This window comes from Mugil cephalus, chromosome 2 (genome assembly GCF_022458985.1).
Source record: "Mugil cephalus isolate CIBA_MC_2020 chromosome 2, CIBA_Mcephalus_1.1, whole genome shotgun sequence".
Lineage (NCBI taxonomy): Eukaryota > Metazoa > Chordata > Actinopteri > Mugiliformes > Mugilidae > Mugil > Mugil cephalus.
This window is the reverse complement of record NC_061771.1, coordinates 8998984-9023279: the sequence shown is the minus strand read 5'-3', so window position 1 is coordinate 9023279 and position 24296 is coordinate 8998984. Positions and strand designations below refer to the sequence as shown.

Here is a 24296-nt window from a genome sequence, read left to right as displayed (position 1 = left end):
ATTACATATAGTTTAAAACTTGAAACTGAGAGATAATGGTGTCTGCAGCCTAAAAGAAGCTAAAATACAGATCTTAGGAAAACAATTAAGTGCCACATTTAGCACAAATTATAAATATTCATAACATTTTATAAAATATGCTTTGAAGAAGACAGAATTTTTGCCACCTGTGACGCTGCAGCTGGGAGTTCAGCCCTCCACTAGATAAATAAGATTATATGCTAATGTCATGCATAGTGATGCATTTATCTTAATGCCAGAAATGATGTCTGCAGCGCAGTAAAGGTCTAGGTTTTAATTAGACGTTGCTGCTGGAGGTTTAATTACACATCCAGCCATACAAATATCAAGCGTAATGGCACACAAATATCAAGACAACCCTTTTGCGTCAGTGCAGTGAGTGTGTGGGCGTGTCATATTAAAATGCCTCTACCAGTAATGCTGTTCATGTTATTTGAAGAAATACTGTATTTATTTTTGAATTCAAAGACAGTCAGACAGAAGAAAGGCAGAGATTATGAATACAAACATGTTTTCCCTTCAGTATGAGCTGTGCATTATAGATACATCAAAATGTAAGAGACAAGTAATCAGGATAAATGAAGATAAGGATTTGTAGTGTTGTGTTTGTATTTGTACTTAATGACCAAAAGGACTGTGAAATATGGCCAAAATAATATTTACTGTATGGATTTTTAGTTAGGGAGTGTTCATATTTTAGTTTCATTTTTGTCATGAAATCTCAGTGTGGTTCACCAGTAACTGCAGCCATTTGTGCAAAACCACCAGCACACCATTTATTCTTTACATACTGTAAACGATAGGAAGAAAGACACAGCTGAGCATTGCTTACAGATGTACAGATGTCTTTAGATCAAATAAAGAAAAGATGAATACAAGATTCAGTTTTTGTTCGGTAGGAAAAGTCTCCAATGTTACCTCACAAACAAATACAGTACTATGAAAACTAAAGATTATCTTATATTCCAGGACTACACAATTAGTGTAACCATTGTGTGTTGTTTAAAGCCTTATTGGGCATCCATGATAAAAGCAAGCTGTGAATAGTGGGTAAGCTCAGCTGAAGTGTTCATCGAGCTCAGTCTGCACCAAAGTACAGGGTATCGGCAACTAGACTGCAACTACTGTTGTGACTCCAGAGAAAAATTTTCACCTGTATTGCTGCTGTTAGATGAAACGTTTGTAAGCACATATTTTAACTTCATTTTGCAATTTGGGCATTCTTGAAATTGCACAAAAATGACCATAATTAATCAAATTGATCCAGTATACCGCCCAACCCTAGGTCAAAGCAATCACATTTTTTGACATGCATGTTTCTTTCATTGGTTATTTGCACTTAATGGCAAACCTAATCAAACGTGACAAGAAAATAAGATTAAATTAGAAGCCATGGAATTGGATGATAGAATCCTCTTATGAATTAATAAATGTAATGCTATTTCAGGAGCGATTAATCAACTATCATTTAATCCAGTATTTACCAGGCAAACCAATTACTTTGTGGAACATTAATCAGAGAGGACATTTATAAACACGTGGCTTGTAATTACAAAAAGAAGATCGCCCTGCCCTTTTTATAAAAAGTGCCTCTGCCAAAGAAGTCTGAACTCCAGTTGGAAATGACATAAGAAATTTGCAGCGTTCTGACAGTTGTGAGAGGCTTGAAGAATTGGACTGTGGAGCGGGTGTGACAGTCATCAGTCAGCTCAGTGGAGAGCCACCGGTAGAAAGTTACGTCCTGACAGCTGGATGTGGAGATCCCAGTTCACCTGAACATCTGCTGGATCTGTTGAATACAAGCAGGTTAACTACAAAAGAGCTATAAACTATGCTGCATTTCCACAGCCACATAAAAACTATGCTCTGGCTTTGCATTGCTAACAGTAATTGTACTTTTAACAGACAGTCTGTTCCCACCAGCTTAGCTTTTGACTCTAAAAGCTGTGCTTATAACGCTGCATCAGATCTATGCAGAGGCTACATATGAAGGTGCTTATTTTTTCTGAATTCACTTTAACACAGAAACCAGAGAAGACGACTAAGTAGATGGTGTGAAGGAGGCAGAAATTTTGAAAGAGAATGGTGAATTTTCTGTGCCCGGACGAGGAAATGCATTTTGGACCAGTCTCAGTTGTTACAGTCTTCATCACCGTCTGATGTTGTTGGGAGGTCCACGTCAACTAAGTGCTGTTCAGAACAACAACATTGGTGTGACTGATCTCAGTAAAGGACATGTTTGAAATGGTAATCTATTCCACTGACTTAAATGTAAACATTGGTATAAGATGGACAGACATGGACCAGGCAGTATTAATTAATTATTAATAATGAGAAACAAATCAAGTTCATTGTCTTTAAATTGACGAGAAAGCACATTTTGTATATAGATAGTACATCATCCCTTCTAAGCAGCCCTAAAAAATGTAAATCAAAAATCTTTCAACTTTTTTTTTTTTTTTATCTATTATGCAGTTGACCAGCCAGGCTGAAAATTTCACTGCCTCTTCTTAAATGCTGTTACAGCTATTACTGCAAAAGGCAAGATGCAAAACCAGCACATCAAATAGTGCTTTAGGACACAAATTCTCTGTCTGTGAGTTCATCAGGTTGTTGCTGAGGACCATTGGACACAGGGCGGCAGAGAACCCTGGACACCGGTCTATGAGAAGAATCCAAAAAGAGGCTGGAGGAACAGGCCGACGGTTCCCAGGACGCACACGGTCACAAACACCCACAGGAAGATTCTATCAATCACCATGGCGACATACTTCCAGTCGTCCTCCACCTGTGAGCAAGACAGTGGACACAACAGCAAGGTTAGGATAACAGAGGGTGGTGTCAGTGGTTAGACGTGAAACAAGTGAAACAGATTTTTTATTTGTTTGTTTTTAGAAAAAGCCAGTGAGAAGGTGTGCAGAAGATGACAGAAAATACAGAAAAACTAGAGAAAAACAGTTGAACATTTTATGTAAGTCAACAGTAAACTGATACATAATTTACATAGAAATAAATTACTATGATAATCACATTCATACCACGGCGTCAAAAGAAGCCACTTGCGTTTTGACAAAGCTGATTGAGCCATGGGTTTTGCATATCAAAGGCTTCTTTTCCCCTTTGGGAGATTTCATTTCACCCACCGTATGTATAACTGACACAGAGAGGAGGGAGAGCTCTCAGCTCCGATCTAAAATTATTTCCTTCTAACTTACATTATTGTTAACCTATGGAGCAGGTTGGACTCTGGAATAATGATGCAAACAGCAGACGAGCTATCCCAGGCCAGTATTGTTTTTGTCAGTATGAAGACTCTTTGCATAAATGTATTATGCATAAGCATGCTTGCTGTGTGTTTGCTTTGCACGAGAGTCTGTAGATTTATATAAAGTACAGCAACACTGGAATATTATATGTCTCATGTGACGGGACTCCAAAGTTTTGTGTATGAATTTTGTAGAACCAAAGTCTAGCATAAAGTTGAATTCAACACATCACATGGAGAATAGCAGAATAATAATATGACTTCAGTTCATTTAGGTTTATCAGTCCACAGCCCATTGCGCAGGTCTTTTTTTTTTTTTTGCAGATGATTAAATTCAACTTAACTGTCTCAGTTTCAAGCCTCTGGGCACAAATTCCAGTCACAGTAATGGTATCTTCAGTTCATGTGCTCATTTTCAGTTCTAACTAAAACACAGACCAAGTTAACCATAACAAATTTTGTTATATTGTGTTTAGTGGATTGCCTATGGCTTGTGAAAAAACAATAATGGTTTGTCCTCTTGCCAAATGATGGATGTGCTGGAACTGCTAAAAGACTGTGTGAATCATAGTGTGAGGACACGACGAGGATTTCAAAACCAGTACAATTTCTTGCCACATGGCAACTACTGGCTAATAAGCCAATTCATTTCATCAGAGCCACCTAACACCATGTCATCCTGAGTACTCCTCACTCTTGTTTTTACTTACAAAAGAATGTGCATCGAGTTTGTGTGCAGTTGAGTGTGCTTGCGCTGCACCATCTAAGCTGGGAGTTTCCATTATGATTAGATTAATTTAATGTGATGCTGACATGATCCGAGCTAATGCGAGATGGCCTTGCCTTGTGACTCTTGTATTCTGACTCATGGAGGCGTAGAGAACAGACTACAGGCGAGTGCTGTTGTGAGCTCATTCAAGGCTGACAGTATCATGCATAACTTGCATTTGACAGGAGTGACTCCCTAAGGATTTGACTCCTCACCCTCACAGCAAACTCACAGAGTTTGACATGAACTCAGAGATGTTCATGGGTGACCGGTTGTTGTCTGCAATACTGGATTGTTGTTGTTGCTGTTTCTTTTTCTGATTGTTGACTTTTGCTTTGCTGATGTAAACCTGTGAATGAGGCCATTTTAATACAACAGCCCTTTCAACCCTGAATTGATTCCAATTTGTTTTACTCTGAGAGCGATCGCCCGGTAACAGTGACTCACCTCTTTGGCCTTGTTGCGACTCCTCATGTTTTCAGCAATGTACTTAACACTGTCGATGGCTTGTTTGACCTCAGGTGACAACACAGAGAAGGCCACCACTGTGTTGATGCTCTGGTGACTCAGCTGACGCGACATCTTCCCAGTTTCTGGTGTTTCTGGGGTCTCCTTTCCATGCTGGCACGGGCAAGGACACTTCTTTCCCGTGCACCCCTCAACAGACGAGAGCCTACTGTCCCCAAACTCTAGACAGTTGAGGGATCCTCCTCCGACCTGCTGGAGATCACAGTCAGAGTTCAGATTCACATTCTTCCCCTCATAGTAATGATTTATGTTTTCTAGCCATGGCTTGGTTCACGGCTATTGGATCTCTGGGATACACAAGGCGATATCAACACTTTTTGTGTGCAAGCATTGTTTAAATTCTTTACCGGTAGAAAAAGGTTTTTCATTGATTGTGATTTACTCTAATGACAAATAGGTTAAACCTGCGCTATGGCCCAACAAGCATGCTATCAAAGAGTTAGAAATACTCTCAGTAAGCTGGATGATCCAAGGTTGGCTTTCCTGAAGAGGGAACATCATCTATAAAGAAATGTGTCTTGGGTATGACTGTGAGGAAACGTTTAGGTGTCTCCAAACTATAACTGAACAACATCTATAAAAAATAAGAATCAATGGCTGAAATCAGTGACGGTTCCCTAACCCATGGCTAAAACACGCTTTGTCCAGTTTTAGATGTATGAACGTGTATTTTTTACATGTGTGAAAAAAAACTATAATGATTTTGCTGAAGGGAATGAATTCAAAACTATATTTCATCAAAGTATCTTCTGACTAGAACAGACCAGAAACCAACAAGCTGTGGAAATAAAGAGATTTACACATCCAGCAGTCACAAAGCAACATTAGCATTTACGTCATGGCAAATATTAAGTAAGGTAGGAAGGCAACTCTTGAATATCTCATCTCTTCTCATCTCGTCTTCCAGTACCACTTATCCTCACTAGAGTCGCGGGGGGTTGCTGAAGCCTATCCCGGCTGTCATCGGGCGAGAGGCCAATTCTCGAATATGTGGAATCTAAATGCTAAAGGCTGCATTTTGTTTACCAGCATCTTACTAAGAACTGTACAAATATTGAAATTGACAAGTGCAAATTGCTTCAAAACCCACAATGCTCACTGCCATGCCGCTCTGGTGCTCCCTGGGACATTGTTTTCAAAGTTATGAAACCTTTCGCCGCCCACATCACACATTTATGGGTAAGACCCTCGACCCCAACCCAGGAGTCATTACACCGTCATTTTTACTTAGTTATTAGTCTGAGTTGTGTTTGTAGAGGAACTACTCAGGGCACTCTTCTCCTGCACGTTCTGTAACTCGTGTACTCTACAACAGATATTATATTACAAGCACAACATTTTTGTGGTTTACATGAGACATTCAAGGCACTCGGGTGAGAGCCTTGCTTAAATGGACCAGATGTTTTGTGATAGGGGCCACTTACCTGCATCAAGCTGTTTTTCCGCTTCTTCCCTCCCTTTCCTCCTCCGCCTCCTCCTCCCCCTCCAGCTCCTCCTGCCTCCCCACTGCTGTCCAACCCCCCAACCTTGCTGTCTTCATCAATCGGTCTCCGCATCAGCATAATTCTCGGCAGCACTTTGAGAAACACAGAGCGGACCCAGCTCGGCATCGTGTGGGTCATTGGCGTGCGGTAGTGCACATTCAGGACAAACACGGTGATGACGATGCTGAGTGTGACGAAGATCATTGTGAAGAGCAGGTACTCTCCAATGAGCGGGATGACCAGCGATGTGGAGGGGATGGTCTCCGTGATAACGAGCAGGAACACAGTGAGGGAGAGCAGGACGGAGATACAGAGCGTGACCTTCTCTCCACAGTCAGATGGGAGATAGAAAACCAGCACTGTGAGGAAAGAGATGAGGAGGCAGGGAATGATAAGGTTGATGGTGTAGAAGAGTGGCAGGCGCCGGATGTAGAAGGAGTAGGTGATGTCTGGGTAGATCTCCTCACAGCAGTTGTATTTGATATCGTGTTTGTAGCCTGGAGCGTCGATGATTTCCCACTCGCCACTCTCCCAGAAGTCTTTCAGGTTCACCTAGGAGATGGGTAATGATCTTAAAATCTAATTACATCATTATCTACCTCTAGCAGAACATCTAGAGGCAAGCTACAGTTCTAAAGAGGCTTACTGCCCATCCTAATTTTAAATAAATTTATTAAAAATGAAATGGGGAGAAAATAGAAATTCAGCCAAGGACTTCCACCAGAATCCTTTTATAAAATATATAAACTATAGATATGTTGTGTTTCAAACAATAATTGTGAAATTCCCTTTTTTCTGCAAGATTTAAATTCAAACAATACACTGACTGTGGATATTAGTGTTCCACTTAGGCTAGTGGTGGACTGAAAAAGTATTAAAAGATTCAAACCAGTGGTGTAAAATCCAACACAACCAGTGTTTTACCCAGTATGAGTCCAGCCTCAGAAATGTTGGTTTCTACATTCCCCATCTCGCAATTCATTCTTCTTCCTTGATGCTAACACCTGTGTCCAGAAGTTCTTTTGCAAATACACTGCCTGGCCAAATAAAAAAAAAAAAAAATGATGCCCTATCACTCTGGAACAGAGTAAAAATGGACTCATCAGACCACATGACCTTCCTCCATTGCCCCAGAGTCCATTCTTTATGCTCCCTAGCAAATTGAAGTCTTACTGATTAGTGGTTTTCTTAAGGCTACACAGCTGTTCAGTCCCAGTCCCCTGAGTTCCCTTCACACTGTACATGTGGAAATGCTCTTACTTTCACTATGAAACATAGCCCTGATTTCTACTGTTGTTTTTTTTCGCTGTGATCATTTAAATGATTGCTGAGCATGATTAATGAGGATTTTTTTCCCCGACCACATTTCTTCCTCGAAGACATTGGTTCTCAAGTATCCCTCCAGTTTTTAATAATGCGTTGGACAGTTCGTCACCCAATTTTAGTAGTTTATGCTTCAATCTCCTTAATGTTTTCTCTCCTTGATGCATGCCAATGATTTGACCCTTCTCAAACAGAAGGGTGAGAAGCTACTTATGGCATCAGTTGGTGATAAATAACTTTGCCAGCTGAAAGATAATCACCCATGCAGTAATCATCCAATAGGAGCCTTGTACCTGTTTGCTTAGTTAAATCCAGGAGGCGACTTTTTTTTTTCTTTTGACCAGACAGTGCATTTGGCAATACTTTTTTAAAGTTCAACGGAAGACTTTATAAGACTTAACAGTGCTCTGAATTACTACTAACTGACATTTAATGTGTAAAATTGATAGGGAAAAAACACTGGATTTCAATTCCAATAGTTCAATGAGCAAAATAGAGAGAAAATAATAAATTAGTTGATATTTACATTCGACTTGGAACACGGTCACAATCACTAACCTTGGACCCAATAAGTACCAGGTCAATCTTGGCTTTGTCGTAAGTCCAGGAACCAAACTTCATAGAGCAGTTCTGATAGTCAAAGGGGAAGTAGGTGATGTCCATTGGGCAGGAGGATTTGAAAATAGCTGGAGGAACCCAGGTGATAGTACCATCAAACTTCAGCAAGGCCTTGGTCTTATCCTCCACCAGGAAATCCCCTACAGCACTATGCATGAGGTATGTGTATGTATAATAAGTGGGATGGGTTTCCATTTGAGAGAATGTATGCATGATCCAAGCATGTTTAGAAAAGGACACACAAGTTATAAGAAAGCAGAGATGTCAAAGGGTGAGAGGAGGAGGTGAGGAGAAAATGGCCCAGAGAAGAAAGAGAAGGTAAAATGTGAGATCACAGATGTATGAAAGACTGCATAAAAAGTAGAGGGCAAAGAAGCTGAATTATCATAGAGATCCTGTTTTTGGTTAAAAAAAAAAAAAAAAAAAAAAGAAAAAGAAAGAAATCACTGTAGATAGTTGGGTGGATACACCAATAATATTCTCTAATGATGCTTTGAATGTGAGGGGTGAGACACCATTCTTTTAGTTCGGCCTTGATTCCTTATTCTAACAGTATTATTCACACAGCTTGTCATGTAGATAGTTCGTTTACAAATTTAGAACCTGAAGCCAATGCCTTTCCAGTGGGTAATATTGTAATGATGTTAGCTGAGCAGATGAATTATGACTAATGCCTCACTTGTTGTAGAGCACAATGTCAGGTCTCCAAATCTTGTTTGATGGAACTCTAATGAACTCAATCCCATCAAAGTCTGCCGGAGCCCATCGTAGCTTGTAGTCATTCCATATCTGAAGGTGAAGAAGAGGAAAACATTTTGAGCATGCCAGGGAGTGTGTTTTGCATTGTACACTGCAGACAGTTTTAGTCACTGGAGACGTCCTCCTTCTTGGGAATATTTTGAAAAGTATATTCATACTGCAGGCAGAAAGCCCTTTGATGTTTTACATCAAATAAATAAAATGTTTAGAGAAAGAAGCATTCATTTTACCGAGTAAAGGAATTAAAGATTAGAGTAACAATCAATTCATAATTCTATCATGTAAAGTTTTAAAACATGGTCATATCTGTACTAAGGGCAGTTACAGTATAATCAACAAAAATATAGGATGAGCACGTTCACATGTTACTCTGTCATCATACCTGCAGGTACCTTTCATGAGGCATAGACCCATTAGTCTTGGCTATTTTCATGCCATTCAGGGTGAATTCATTCATTAATATCCAGTTATGAAGTGGAAGGTCTTTAATTAACCACTTCATGCTACGCTGCATTTTCCATTTATCTATCTAGGGAGAATACATTATGATTGGCTGGAGATGGAATTCTTGATCAGATGTGGAGCCTGTAGTCATGAGATTCTAGCGAAAGTGAAAAATACAGTTCCTGAATCCTGTTCTTGTCTCAAACAACTGAGCTAAAACAGCAACTGGCCTTTTGTACGGAGTACGTTAGGGACTGTGTAGGAATTAAAAAAAAAAATTGTTTAGACAAAAGCTTTTCATCTTCCTACTTCTTCTTCTTATTATTAGCAGTAGTAGTCTGAATTTTTGATAAAGAACATTTCTAATTTTCTTTAGAAGAAAGACATTTTTTATTTGATGTGTGTTTACTCATTCATATTTCACCATTTATTTATTATTGTGTGATTATTTTTAATTTCGCAATATGAATTTCTATAACTATAACTAACACAGATTATTTTCACACAGCCCCTGGAACAGTCAGTGTTAAAATGTGAATAACGGATAAAAGAAGACATGACATAAACAACATAAAGAAAGGATGAGAAATAAAAGAAAATGAGAAATAACAGGTCTAAAAAAAAAAAAAAAAGAAGAAGTTTTAAGCAGAGCTGAAAGAACCTGCTGCAACCAAAAACATTTAAACACCAAACATTTAAAGCCCCCAAGCAAACACGATGGCTGTCTTTAATTGCGCAGCGTGTCAACTCATTTTCTTCTCCTTTGCATAGAAGTAGTCAGTGGATCTCAGTTCTAAGGAGCATAAAGTGAACAAATTTAGAAACACCGTATATTAAAGCTAGCGTGTGAAGAATCCCCTGCAGTGATGCTGCAGAGCATCAATGGGTGGCTTTCTAAAATGGCTTTCTACTGGTGTTTACCCACTGGCTGTGATCCAGAGTCTTTATCAGTCACTGTGATGTTGACACAGCTTCTTGTTAGCGATGCCATCTCATAAATAAACAGCTCAGCCATCCAAAACAACAAATTAAGTCTGCCTATACATGCCTTTCAATGTATTTTAATTGGAGAGCTGCAGAATCACAGCATCATCTTATCCACTGTTGAATCGTACCAGCGTATGTTTGGCCATGAATAGCTATTAGTCACACATTTAAAATGGAAACGTCTATAATGTTTATAGGAGTTTGTTTCTGAAGAGAAATACAGATGGGGAGATGAAGGCCAGAGACAAATGTTATCTGGGAGAACAGCTGGCAGAGTGAGGTCAGAATTACAAGGTCTGTGAATATGGATTTGCTGAGAGGTAGAGCGTGACCAACCATAATGCTGAGATTGATCACCAGTTGATAGTGGTCAAGTGTCCATCCTTCTTTTCTTGCTCTCACCTTTATTCTTAGTATTTAACATTTCAGTGATGCATAACACACACAGAGTGAGAAAAACAGCGTGGCTCCCCATGCTGACCTTTGTTTGTATAGATATGTGCACATACACACAGGTCTTGGATCATTATTTCCTTTCGTCATCCCAATGAACTGGAGATAAGTGAATGAAATTGTTGCACGCTGTGTTTGCATACTCACATGCCTGAGCCATAAATTTGTTTCCATGATTTGATTCACTTCATCCTGCCCAGACACAAAGGAGAAAGAGAGGTTGTACATCAGCTCCAACAGCTTCTAGTAAAGTTCACACCATATTCAGTTTTAACAAGACGATAGGAAAGAATCTAGTCAGGTATAAGTATCTGCAGGTTTTTGTTTAAAGAAGTGGAATTTCTTTCTCTAATCTTCGCCCTCTAGAGCCGAGTTGATTGACAGAAAAGGTCGACCTTGAGTGTTTTAATAATAGATAGAAAGGTTACAGATGTGGCATCCTCGCTGCCTTTCCTCTTTGACCCTTGTTCAGTTCTGATTTGCAATCCCGTGATTCTCCCAGGTCTACTCAAGCCACATAGAGAACTGCCTTGGACACATTCTGAGCAAAATGATGTGAAAACGTGTGCACGGACACACACACACACACACACACACACACACACACACACACACACACACACACACACACACGCACACACACACATTCACTATATGAACCCACACTCTGAAGTACACGTCCACACACTGACCTTTAGATTCATCTCACCTTGCCGAGTGAGCAGATACAGCTACGTATCAGTCCAGTCTGAAAAGAGCCTCTGAAGGCAAGTTTCTCTTAATCTGAGGATTTCCGTTTTTAGCTGAATCCTCCTTTTACTCAGGGATACGCAGGAATACGCAGCACCCCCACCCTCCACCACCAGTACCACCATGCATGTTATAAACTGAACACTACCAAAGCAACATCGCAGTGTATAACAGCACTAGGAGACATTTTCCAAATCCGTGAAATTGAACAGGCTAAATAAACACTGTGTTCACATTTCACTTCGCCTCCTCTCGTTCTGCAGCTTATCTTTCAGCCTTTCTGTTTCAAAGGCTAGATAGAGAAGCTTGTGGAAAGACTCCTCACAGTTCACACAAACTCTTTTACACCACACCTTTGGTCAGTGGCTTCAGAACTTGACAGTGTGAAATGAATTTCCAACCTTTCCTTTCTGTGTGTATGTGAGAGTGGTAAGCTTACCACTTTGACAAGCTGTGAGATGGAGACCTCAAACTCCACAGTGACGGGGTCGGACACGTTCTCCACTGGTCTGATGAACTGGTTATATCGTCTAAACAGCTTCCTGAACAGCCGGTCCTCTGCCTTGGATGATAGGCAGTCTGAGGGTGTAGAGACAGAGAAGAGAGAGGCAAGAAGAAAAATCAGAGACTGGGCAAATGAGTGTGACATTTGGGAGAGACAGGAAGAAAAAGCAGTGTAAGAAAAAAAAAGTGACAACATGCCAAATTGTATTTAAGCTGTTAGGGAGTTCTTAAACGCTGATCAATCACCGCTGTCATCCACAGTCCTTCAAGCCAAATCTAATTAACTAACTTATATAACTTAAACAAGGAGCTGAGAGGGAAAGTAGACATGAGCCTCCTCCAGTTCAGATGCAGCGTCACTTCATTTTTAATGAATCGTCTATAAAGCAGTCTCCCCAGACCATCAGCTTGCATCATCAGAGTCGACTCTGAACAGTAATGGGGGGTGAGGTAACTTTGGGTTTGTTTGAAATAGAGTAAATTGGACCAATGCCTTGAAGAATGATGGAAACCAAGTGTAAAGCTTGAATGAATTATTTTTAAGAAATGTCTTGCGTGTATTGCCTGTAACTGATGTCAGTTCAGTCATTGTTTAGATGGTGATTTTCAACCACAGTGGGCAAACTGAAAAGTAGTCGATGAAACAATGTTGAGAATTTAGCATCTTGAGGACACATTTTGCCCTGAGTTCTGACATACACAAAGTAGTGGATACAAACAAAACCACACGTCAGTGGTAATGTTTAAGAATTAAAACCTTAATCTTTTCAATACCAGCTTTTCAGACAAATTTCAAGACTAAACAAATCCGGCCAAATTTAATAATAAGCATATTCTTTTTAACACAGATTGTTTTCCTTCAAAGACTCACATTATTGAGTCTTTTCATCTCGGTTTGTAACATGTTTTAAATTTACCATCAGATCCAAGTTGATGTCAAGCATGCATCGTTGCCATGGTTAAAATTTATTTGCAGAACATGAGTTCATTTTCCTCTGTTAGGTATGCGGAGCCTCAAGGTCACGTCTAAATGCTCAGCGGGGGCTCTGGGCTTTGATGACGATGAAAGCACTGAGATTACAGTCAAGTTCATCATGTAGAAGGACACAAACGTTTGGATGTATGTTTTTAGCCACAGAGGTAACTCTGTGAGCTTAGGTGCACAGCGGACAGGTATTAGTACCCCAGAAATCCAATTTAAACTCAACTAGAAATGTGATATTTGAATGAAAATAAATCATAGTGACAAGCATGTCCTCTTCTTCTCAGTCTGAAAATTGTCAAATGTGTGTGTGTGCATGTGTGTGTGTGTTTGGCAAGGCTGCAGCTTATGGGTTGTGTATGTAACCTGTTTAGTAGTTTATTATCCAGGAAGGAAACTAGAAGGCTTGAGGCAAATATCAGCATGTCCAGATTGCAGAAAATGCTCAGCCAGCTATTTTAATCCAATGCAGAAGAGCTGCAGACAGTAGCCTGAGAACAGGGGGACGACGGTTGTTTTTATAGCACAGGTGCAGAGTAGAGTTGTATGGTGAGTGGGAGGTGCTGACATTTCCCTTATTTTTTTTCACCCCCAGTTCTGCATTCTCATTTCTGACTTTTCTTTATGCTCAGAGCTGCATAAAGTAACAATATAGGGGAAGTGTGTGTCAACTGGTGAATCCAAACTTCAGCAAACTCAAAACATCATTCATAATTTATACATTTTTCCTGGATCCAGTGTGAATGATGGTCATAACCCATTTTTAACTTTCCACTTTAGTGGGTGAGTCCACCACTTCCACCAGAATTTGAAGTGACTAGTCAGTAACACCAAACCATTTAGATTTCATTGTGGGATGTGTATCAAGCTTTACAGAGAACACCCACACAAAAGAACTCGCATGCCCACAATTGGACAGTCCTACAGCAAATCAGAATCAACTCCACAGTGGTCAGAAGATATGAATAACTGCTGTATGTCAATGTTACTCTTCTACCCATGACAAAAATAAACCCACAAATAAATGTGTAGGTATGGGAAGTAAGTCTGGCTTCCAGGCTACCTACATTTTGTACACGCAGTGCTCCTCAAATGATTTGCACCTTTAAGTTTCTACATTTCTGCATAAAAAATGACTCCAAACATCCGCAGACGTTCACACAAGTCACAGAAGGATAAGAGAGCCCAGTTAGCTCAGGAGGTTGAGCAGTCGTCCAATAACCGAAAGGAATTCTGTCCATTGTGTCCTTGGGCAAGACACTTAACCCACTTTGCTCCCAGTGTGAACTCCACTGGTGTATGATTGTGAGTGAGTTATAAAGGTGGCGGTCGGAGAGGCCGTTGGCATGGACTGGCAGCCACGTTTCTGTCAGTCTGCCCCAGGGCAGCTGTCACTACTGAGGTAGTTTACCACCACCACAATGATAAGGCGCTATATAATACCAAGGCAATATTATATATGAAACAGAAATATTATGTGTTGGTATTTGCTTAATTAGGAAAAAGAGCCAGTAATGGATATCTGTGAGGTTCAAAAGCAAGTAAACCTCTTGAATCACAAATTAATTTCAAGGCAAAACTAGTGTCCATCTGTTCAGAAGTGTTTCCAATTAATCCAGTGAGACTCAGGTGTTGTTCAGTGCCTTGTTTTACTGCATCTGGACCAGGATGGTGGACAAATTAATTCTGAATTATACCAGAAAATTCTAAAAGAAAATTTCAGCAAATTTTCAGTCTCACCCAACTTACACCAGACTTACTTTTATGAGCAACAAAGCTACTGTGATTTCCCACGTGGATCATTAAAGTCTGTCCAAGTCTAAATCTAAAACAAGGGTTCACTTCCTTTTGCACCTCACAGATACGTGCCACAGATTCATTTTTTTCTTGAATAACTCAACGCAACCCCATAAAATGTTTTGTCTTTTTACACAATTGAACAAGATGGAAACCCCATCCATAAGATTTTATTGATATCGATGTCATTATCGACATATTATTCCGCTTATTGATCTGATCTAGTTCTTTATCAATTCCTCCTGTAAATTTTTGTTTTATTGAAAGTAGGTGTTTGTGGTTTCATGGACACAACAGCAACTTTATTCAGTTTCTAAACAAAAGATAAGAGCTTGTGTAAGAAAACAAATAGGAAACTGGTCACTGGATCCTCACTACTAGCACTGCTCTGCTGAGACTTAGCTCAGATTAGATTGTCTAACACATGGGTATTTAATGCTCTGCGTAATCGACAAATGCTTCAGCATGTTGGTGGTGTTGCTTGAAATTACGGTGCTGCATAAGTTGCATGTTGCACTGTTACATTCCCTTCTGGTGAAGTGAAGCCAGGCTTTGGACCGTTTCAGTCTCTCTGCCATGGCATCTTCCTTGTCGTCATGTGAGTGTCAATTAGCGATAAGGCGAATCGATAAGCATGAAGGCTAATTATATCGATGAACTGAACCAGTTGCAGTTGTTTATCGATGCCCATGCCTAGTCATATAAAGAGTTACAGGCAACAGGTGGCTGTTGTTTTTTTCAGGTTGTCAACTTTAATTTGTTTTATTGTTTACAGAGAACTAGTTGGGTTGTGTTTTGTTATGCACAGCCCACTGACTGCATGATGCAGCCTCCAGGTAGATCCCAGTCGATTTTGCCATGTTGAGAAAACGCCTGGTTTTATTGCTGACCAAATCTTCTCTCAAGGAGTGTTTGCATCATCTAAAGTTCTCTTCAGGTTGATGACTTTTAATCTGGATTTTACTCTATATAACAGTGAAACAGCACTAGACAGACCAGTTACTGTTGGTTGTGTAAGCTGTACAAGTTTTCAAAGTGAACTATATCAAAGCGACAAGTTGAAAGTTCCCCACACAGTTTGCTGCCTTGGAGCCAACTGAGTCACATCAGTTATCACTCCTGCTGTTTGTGAAGACGATCACCCACTCTTCCTTGTTCAAGGCCCCCCCAGTGCTCTACGACTTGTCACACCAGTATCCTGCCTACCCCCTCTATGAATAACTAGATCAATATTATTCTTCTCTGCGGGGTGGCTCTCGAGGTGGTTGGGTGGAAGAGAGATGCAGGAGAGACTGCATTGGAGGAAGAGGGAATCCGCAAAAGGATTGACAGAAAGAACTACAAAGGTCAACTAAGAACAAAAGATTTCTGCAAACTTGAAGAACTCTGAAGAACTTGTGTCACCTCAAAGAGATCAGATTTGATCTTGAGGGGCATCATTTTCCCATCTAAACCAAATATTAAATACTAGCTAAAACCAGACAAAATGAGTTGGAAACAGATGAAAGAAAAAGTCTTAATTAAAACTGACTTCTTCGGAGAAGGTCTGAAATCCTAATGATGACGCTGTTGACCTTACTACATCAAGATCCCTCGCTCACATTCAAAAGATAACCCTCTCCATGCAGACAACAATGACTCTAGAAGGCTATCTGGTGGTGAACTCCTGATGACAGTCCTCTGAAGAGAAGAGAAGAGAAGAGAAGAGAAGAGAAGAGAAGAGAAGAGAAGAGAAGAGAAGAGAAGAGAAGAGAAGAGAAGAGAAGAGAAGAGAAGAGAAGAGAAGAGAAGAGAAGAGAAGAGAAGAGAAGAGAAGAGAAGAGACTGAAAGCAAAGCCTTCTTAAGATGTCACTCAGAAGATTATGTGAATCCAGACTTCGTAGCCTTCTGTCTGGTAGCTGCTTAGCCAGTCTTAATGCTATGCTAAATAGAGTTTAAAGGGAGCATGACAGCAAACACTTTGCATCTGATCCATCTTTAGCAAAATAAAGAAACCATTCACATACATGTTGTTGACAGCAATACATTTTGGAGCAACCCAATCATACACCAAGAGAACAGAATATAGTAGAACACAAAAATGGTAGGATAATTCTGAAAAAGAAACGAGTAGAAAAAATAGATGGATTAAAGAGGACTGTCATGGCGCTTCATCTACTTGTTAGAATAATTACAAAGACAGAGCTACTCTCTGCTACATGCCCACTGACTAAACCAGCTCTTTGATCAAACCGGGATCCTGCGCTCACACACACGTATATGGAGTACACACATACACACATGTGACATAGTCAGACACATTTCATGTCGGCAATCATAAAAGAACCAATTATGGTAGAAAATAAGCCACAGGTTTCAGACACTTTCATCTGGATTTATCATATATTAAGAAGGATCTACAAAAAGTGAAAATTTATAATTTATAAATGAATGACGTCACATATTCACCTTGCTTTCAATAAAAGACCATCTATTTACACTTAACCATGTCCTTACTGCTGTTTAAACCTCTCCCCCAGGACGTTCATCATATACACGGCGGAGGAAATGATGAACAGTTCACGTGACTTAAAAAAGAAGTTTGTTGAAACTAAAAAATGTAATACACATCTCCCTAGACCTGCTGTTCCTCAAATGGCCACTTGAGTCTGTCTCCAAACACAAGACCTCTGTATTAGTGTAAATGAGTGTACACCATGGCACAAACAAATATATCCACACTTAATTTAGCAACACATAATTTAGAGTGTGGATGCTTTGAGTGACCGATGTGTGTTTTCACCGTAGACTATAAAAAGATACCATATAAACATGGACAAAGGAGCTGCTTCTTAAAAGTGAGGCCAAAGTATATAATCTTTACTGAGATTATCTTTCTGATGAAACGTGTGGATTTTTATTTTTCCAACAAATCGACAAAACATAGCTTATGGTAGAGGAAGGAATAAGTGATTAGAGTAAGGTTCGTACACTTAAGAGTATTAATTATTAAGTCAATGGGCAGAAAATGCCAAAGCTCACTTAGAAAGCAAGCTTTTGCATATGCTATACATCCCAAGAGATATTTAATGCACACGAGACATGAGGTTTGGAGGTCAACGTGCATGCTGTTAAAAAAAAATGGTCTGGAGATGAGCATCATTCAGATTGATGACGGACAGATTGGTGAGGGGAATGAAAATGGGAAAACTGGGAAAGGCAGGAGGAGAGGACAAGTAATGAGTGATGAAAACGAACAGGCCACTTTATGGACTGTGAGAGAAGCTAGTGTAAGAGAGCCATTTAGCCTTCAGTCTCCCCTGAGCTTGCAAATGCTTTTAAAGCGGCAGAGTGAGGAGGAGAGAAATGGAGAGGAACAGAGAGAGAGAGAGAGACATGTGGGTGAAAGAGAACATGTTTGTCTTTACAGTGTTCATATGATAAAGGCCATACGAGCCTCAAACACTTGCTTTCCTTTTGTGGCAGTAAAGAAGTAGTAAAGAAACTGGAGAAGAAAAAGGAAAAAATAGAAGGCTGATGACCACAGAACCGGAGAGATTTGAGAGTAAGAAAGTCTTCTGAAACTGAGAGACAGGTGCAAAGAGCTTGAGAGGATAGAACAGTGAAGGAGGGACTGAAGGGATGTGTGTGTGTGTTTGTTTGTGTGTGTCCAGTTAATGGAATATTATATGTGCCTGATGGTCTCTACAGCAGAAAGCTCTTTCTCACAACAGCTATGTTCAGTCTGAATGTTTGGTTTGTCACTTCCATTCATTCTCTTCTTGGCTATTGGTCCATCATCGCTCCATTCCAAGCCTCCTGACATTCACACCAGACTGCACGCGTGTATCTTCGCGTTCTCCCAATTTCAGCGTTCTTCACTTTCAAAGTGAGCAGATCTAATGGAAATTTAGCCCAAGGCACACCCACCAAAAACTGGGTTACATGAATTTAAATACGTTTCATGTACGAGAATCACTCAACCTTTGCGATTCAATATCTCACAGACGGTCTATTCATTTGAAGATAGACAATTTGTCCTCATTACATGAAGATGAAGTGGACGTATGCCTTTCTCTAGGGTGGGAAAAGTGTTCACCTTGGGCAAGTTGGAAAAAGATTAAGGAGGAAGAGGAACCACTGTCTATGTGATACATAGACACTAATAATCTGCTGATAATAAGAATGATAATACAATAAAAATAAAAATGGCTGAAGGAATTTTCAGTCATATTGAGACATGTCCTTGTACAACCTCAATCTGATAGTGCCTCTCTGCTTTTTGCTCCACATGGAGGAGATGAGATGACAACTCGAAGGTACAACACAATCAAAGTGAACGAAGCCAGAATCATTGAGGGGAGGGTCAATAAAAATGTCTCGATGATCATCATTCATAAACTGATCTTGAAAAATGCTCTTCTTTCATTATATTTCAGCCAAATTTGATGCTTCGCAGTGAGAAGAACGTTTCTGAACAGGTCAAAAATTTAACGTTTGACGTGTTTTCACGGGATGACTCCCACACTTCGCATGTTCTGGTAAAACTCTGTCATCCTGGAACTTTATCTGAAAACAGGCGGATGTGAAGAGAGGGCTGCTGCATGAGGTGTCCTCAACACATTCATCTGTGACTCACTTCGTGCTTAGCCACACCCCCTTCTGCTGTGTGTTCTGCTCTATAAAGGATACTGTGATATGAGCCTTGTTACCATGCAGCTGCACACACACACACACACGCACACATGCACACACACTAACACACCACTCATCACCACAGTTCACTGACCAGATCATCAGTCATGCATTCAAATACATTAGGAGAGCGGCCTCTATTTGAATACAAGTGACAGTATTGTGAATACACCTACAGGCTGAAGCGACACATTACTAGCTGCACATTTTGAAACCACCTAAGGCTAATTATATACTGTATGCGTACATGTTTACACTTTGTGTGTATGTGGTCATGTATTATAAAGGTGTACAGATGAAGCTGCAGCTAAAGCTAAGGTCATACCAGCTTCTCTGTGCTGGATTCTATGTCACAGTTTCCATGTGAGTAATGCTGATCTGACTGTACACGGAGGACTCAAGAGCAATACAGCAGTTTGTGGTCTTCAGTCATAGTATATAAACTTTCTGAGGGCTCACTGCACATGCGTAAAAAAACAGGTGAATAGTGACGATGATGATCAGCCACAGTCACAGTCAGCTGCACTAAATAAGCAGATGCACGGTTTGCTTGAATTTGTCCATCGCGCAAGCTTCTGCTGAAGCACTGGAGTGAGAGATTTTGTGGTGGACATGTGAGTACAGCTTAAATCATTTGTTAAATTGCTGGAGAGTTTTATTTAATTTCAAGTCCAGATGCTTCCTTGTTTTAGTGGCATCTCAATTTGACAGTAAGTGACCTTTTCTACTTGTCAGTAGGATATTGGGACTTTGCAGTTACACTTACACATCTACGCATTTGTTCACACAAACACACACACATTCAAATACGAGCACAAATCACTGGGAGCAGTTTCCTCAGCGAGATTTCAGCATGTGGTCCATGCACCAGGGACCAAACCGTTAACCCTCTGGTTCGTGAACAATTCACTCTATAATCCCCACAAAACAGCTTTAAATATTACGAGCTACTTTCACTAATAATTTAACAGAGGGAATGTAACTGAAGCTTCAATTACATTCCCTGTATCCCTGAATGTATTATTCTCTCTGTTGAGAGGGCAATTGGCTGCAATCAGCCTTCTCTTCAGGACAGAAAAGATTGCAGCTAACCCCTCTCACCCAAGACACAAATGTTTTGAGCTGCTCCTCCAGGCAGGAGGCTGCAAAATCTCATGCCACAAGAACAGTTTCTTGGTCCAATTTAACTTGTAAGTTAAATCAATTTTAAACAAAATGGCTAAATATTGGCCTTGAGAGAGACGGATAGATAGAGAGGGAGAGGGAGAGGAAGAGAGAGAGTGTGCACACACACTCGTCATAGCCTTGTGCCTTGAATAAAGATCATGACGATCTAGTTAATCTGTTTACCCACACAGACTGCAGCTTCTATCTACTTGTTGCAATGAAACTTGTCTAGAATAGATGCGTCAGATCCAGCGGTGGCGTTTGTGATGATATTGTGATAGAAGACAATCACACTGACTCTCTTTTTGCTGAAATAAGCCTCAAAAACTGTAAAAAAAAAAAATTTTTAAAATCATTGTAGGTGTGATTGATCGTCCCCGGGTGCTGATCTTTTTAGGGTCAAACTGGAGGAATTGTTATTCTCTATAGACAATCAAAATAAAAGCCGTCTCCTTGGAGACTTCAACATTGACTTCTCCAGGGACGATGCAGCTTAGAATGATTTTATAAACACACTACACTCCTCTTCCTTCTTCCCTACCATTAACACTTACACCAGAGTCACTCATTCTACTAAGTTATTCATAATTTCATCACAAATAATCATAATTCTACTCTGGTATGTGGAGTTGTGCTCTCTGTTTTGTTTCCCTTTGTATTGTTTCTGGACCTACCTGTTAGGCCCGTATGGAGAAAAGGTAATGACTACTTTGCCTCCATTGGAGAGAGCCTATCTAGTGAAATCAGCCAACCTCAGGGAGCCTCATTTAATGATTATCTATGAACTTTCCTGAGCTTTTTCCTCCTCAGTCCAGCTGGAACAGACGATCTCCAGTGAAATTCTGAAAGGCATTACCAGTGTAATTACTGCACCTATTACAAACCATATTAATCTGTCTCTGCTTTTCGAATTGCACAAGTTACACCAGTTTTCAAATCCAGAGATAAGAATGGTTTGAACAACTACTATCCAATCTCTACTCTGCAAACTCTCTCCAAGGTTCTGGAAAGAGTCTCAACAAGCTACATGTCATTGTCCCATCCTAGTATGGATCCAGGGAAAAACATACTACATACATGGCAGTGATTGATCTAACTGATAAAATCAATGATGCAATTGATAAAGGTGATTATAGTATTGCCATTTTTCTTGGACTTGTATAAAGCATTTGACACCATCAACATTGACATCCTAATCAATTAATTACAACACTTTTGTATCAGAGTCCAAGTGGTAGACTGTTTGAAAGACATCAATATGTTTATATAAACCATAAATCATCATGCAAACCCATCAATCATCGAGGGATTCCCCGGGGTCCCATTTTAGGACCACTTCTCTTCATCATGTTACATAAAATATTATTTGCTGATGGAACAAATCTGTTTTTCCCCCCACAGAAATCCAAATAAGTGTGAACAAAACATAAATTGTGAGTTAGTAAAACTAAAAAAAAAAAATGACATTAAGCAAACCTGTATAAAAATAGAGGGAGATGATATTTCAAGAGTTGGCTCTACAAAGTTGCTTCGGATCCTCACTGATGAATTTCTTAATTTTAAATGCCATATTGAAATTCTTACAAAAATAATCTAAATATGCTGCTTTGTTTTTTAAGTTGAGACATTTTCTGCCACTCTCTGCACTTCTCACCCAAGCCTTCTTTGAGCTTACATTACTGCAATATCATATGGTGTAACAGATTTCCAACTCACTTATAAAAAGCCAGAGATGCTCCAAGAAAAAAGTCCTACACGCCTTATCTTGGTCCAGGTTTAATGCCCCTAGAATGCTCTTCCACTGCCACGATCTCCTGAGGATTGCTGAGTACAATTACCTCCAGAATGCTTGTGTAATGTATGTTTACGTAACCTCATTCCGATCTTCCTTCTGACATACTTATACCGCCATGAACGTAAACTAAAGACTAAGATTAGCTTTAATATTTTGTGCAGAAAACCACAGATCTGGAATGAGCTTGATAAATTGAAAAATTAAAAATGTCACATTCCACCTCCATCTTCAAGAAAAAAACTAACAAAAAACAACTCCTATCAATATATGTTTATATAACTGATTATATTAAAAATTACAACAAAAAGACAATCAGCATTTAAAGGATTTTCCATGTAAATAGTGTGAAATAAATACAGTAAAACCTCTGCCACCCATGCATAAGTCAGATGGCTGCTATTCATGCTGTTGCAGCAAATGCTGAGGTTAATGCTCAGAAATGCTCCAGTTATACTGTCTGCATCCATCCCACAGAGTGGCTCCAGGTCAGATCCAGACTCTCTGCTCAGCTGTGGTCAGTGATTAAGAAGCCGGGTGCATTTCAACAATCACAGATCCTTCCACCCCTCCTTCATACCCTCATGCATTTCATTGTTCCATCATTTTCCTCCCTCCCCACCTCACTTCCTCTCCTTTTTTCCATCCTCCTTGTTTTTTTCCATTTCATCGTCCTACCTCACACTCCCTTCCTTCCTGCCATCAAAACTTAATTTTCCTTGCTGCTTCCTTCTCTCCTCCCTGCTTATCTTTTTTCTTTCCTTGTTCCTCCCCCCTTTCTTCCTTTTCTGCATATTCACTCAACATATTTCAACATGTACATGTATAACATGTATTTTATTAACTTTCGCTGCTCTCTGTTTTGTTTTAAAGGTAGATATGTTTCTTCATTTCAACCACGACTGTGTACTTTTAATACTTCTTTACAGTAACTTTTACTAAAGTTAAGTCTTAATCCTTAAAAGGCTTTTAAAGGATATTCAAACGCGTATCCTCAACCTAAAGCTACAATAATTTACTTATATGTTTTCACATAAAAGAACAAGAATAAATATACTGATGCCGAGTTCATACAACTTTTTATTCTTACCATGAGTTGGTTGAATCAAAATAAGGTTATCAGAATCCTCCAAAGTCACACATTGCTAAGAGAAGTGTTGTTATCAAATGCCTGCAGACGACCAATCCCCCTGAATGAAAACCTCATATCTGTCTTCTGTCTGAAAGAACAATGTTGGCTCAGGCCTTGTATAACTTACTTCCTCTCTCACTGCCTGTAAAAGGGAAAACTGATCCTGTAAACACTTTTTAATCTGTTTTGGTTTCGTGGCATTATACAAACGCCTAAAAACAAAATTTGCATTCATCAAAATTCATTTGCCCTTTCCTGGATTCTTTCGCATTTAATTCGGTTGAACTAGTTTGAATATTTTAGAGATTATTATCCCAGAACGACGATCACAGAGCTCTCTAGCCTGAAACACTTCTTTGGATTTGGCGCACTAGGGAGAAGCTCTCCTCGACAATGTTTTTGACTTATAACACCCCAAAAATAAATAAACAAATTTACTGAAAATCATTTTCAGGGAACGCACTAGATTTTAGCCTAAATATTACAAAATGCCCAAGTTAACTGTCCAGACACACTGGCGCGCAAAGGCGCACGGTATCGCTTACTTTTCCAAGTCGCATAACGGCAAACGCGTAATCAAATTCGGCATATACAACCCTACTTTGGATAAATCTCACTTACCTTGTGCCTTTAAACCAACGAGAAGAAGCAGCAAAGCCCATCTCACCGCTGGCTGCATCTTCCCCCGTGTCGTTTGGCAGCCCTGATCACTTTTTTATCTGAATGAACACTGTTTTAATCGATGAGAGACAGAAATAATGTGAAATGGCATGAAAACGTTTCTCCCCTGGTGGAGTCTACCTCGTTCTGTCGGTGCGCTCCTTCCTGATATGATACAAACTTGTC

General features: G+C 39.8%; 1 protein-coding gene across 2 annotated transcripts; it reads right to left on the bottom strand.

Annotated features, from left to right (window-relative positions):
* Positions 1-775: 775 nt before the first annotated feature.
* On the bottom strand, positions 776-24296 carry chrna6 (cholinergic receptor, nicotinic, alpha 6). Of its 2 annotated transcripts, none has more exons than XM_047579678.1 (8): positions 24072-24296; positions 11841-11980; positions 10799-10843; positions 8688-8797; positions 7949-8156; positions 6008-6619; positions 4503-4775; positions 776-2809 (listed from the first exon to the last, which is right to left on the bottom strand). In XM_047579678.1, exons 1-8 carry the CDS (start codon positions 24127-24129, stop codon positions 2684-2686), a joined length of 1572 nt encoding a protein of 523 aa, XP_047435634.1. In that variant the 5' UTR covers positions 24130-24296; the 3' UTR covers positions 776-2683. The 2 variants fall into 2 exon arrangements, with proteins under 2 accessions (XP_047435634.1, XP_047435635.1); XM_047579679.1 differs by having other exon boundaries at positions 4503-4772.

Bases quoted from the DNA above. Each gene is read 5' to 3' on its own strand.
- chrna6 (XM_047579678.1), bottom strand. From the start codon at position 24,129: ATGCAGCCAGCGGTGAGATGGGCTTTGCTGCTTCTTCTCGTTGGTTTA. The intron at 10,844-11,840 runs GTAAGCTTACCA...GTGTCTGGGCAG, and splicing joins TCTCACAGCTTGTCAAAGTG to GATGAAGTGAATCAAATCAT. The intron at 4,776-6,007 runs GTAAGTGGCCCC...TGTGATCTCCAG, and splicing joins GGAAAAACAGCTTGATGCAG to CAGGTCGGAGGAGGATCCCT.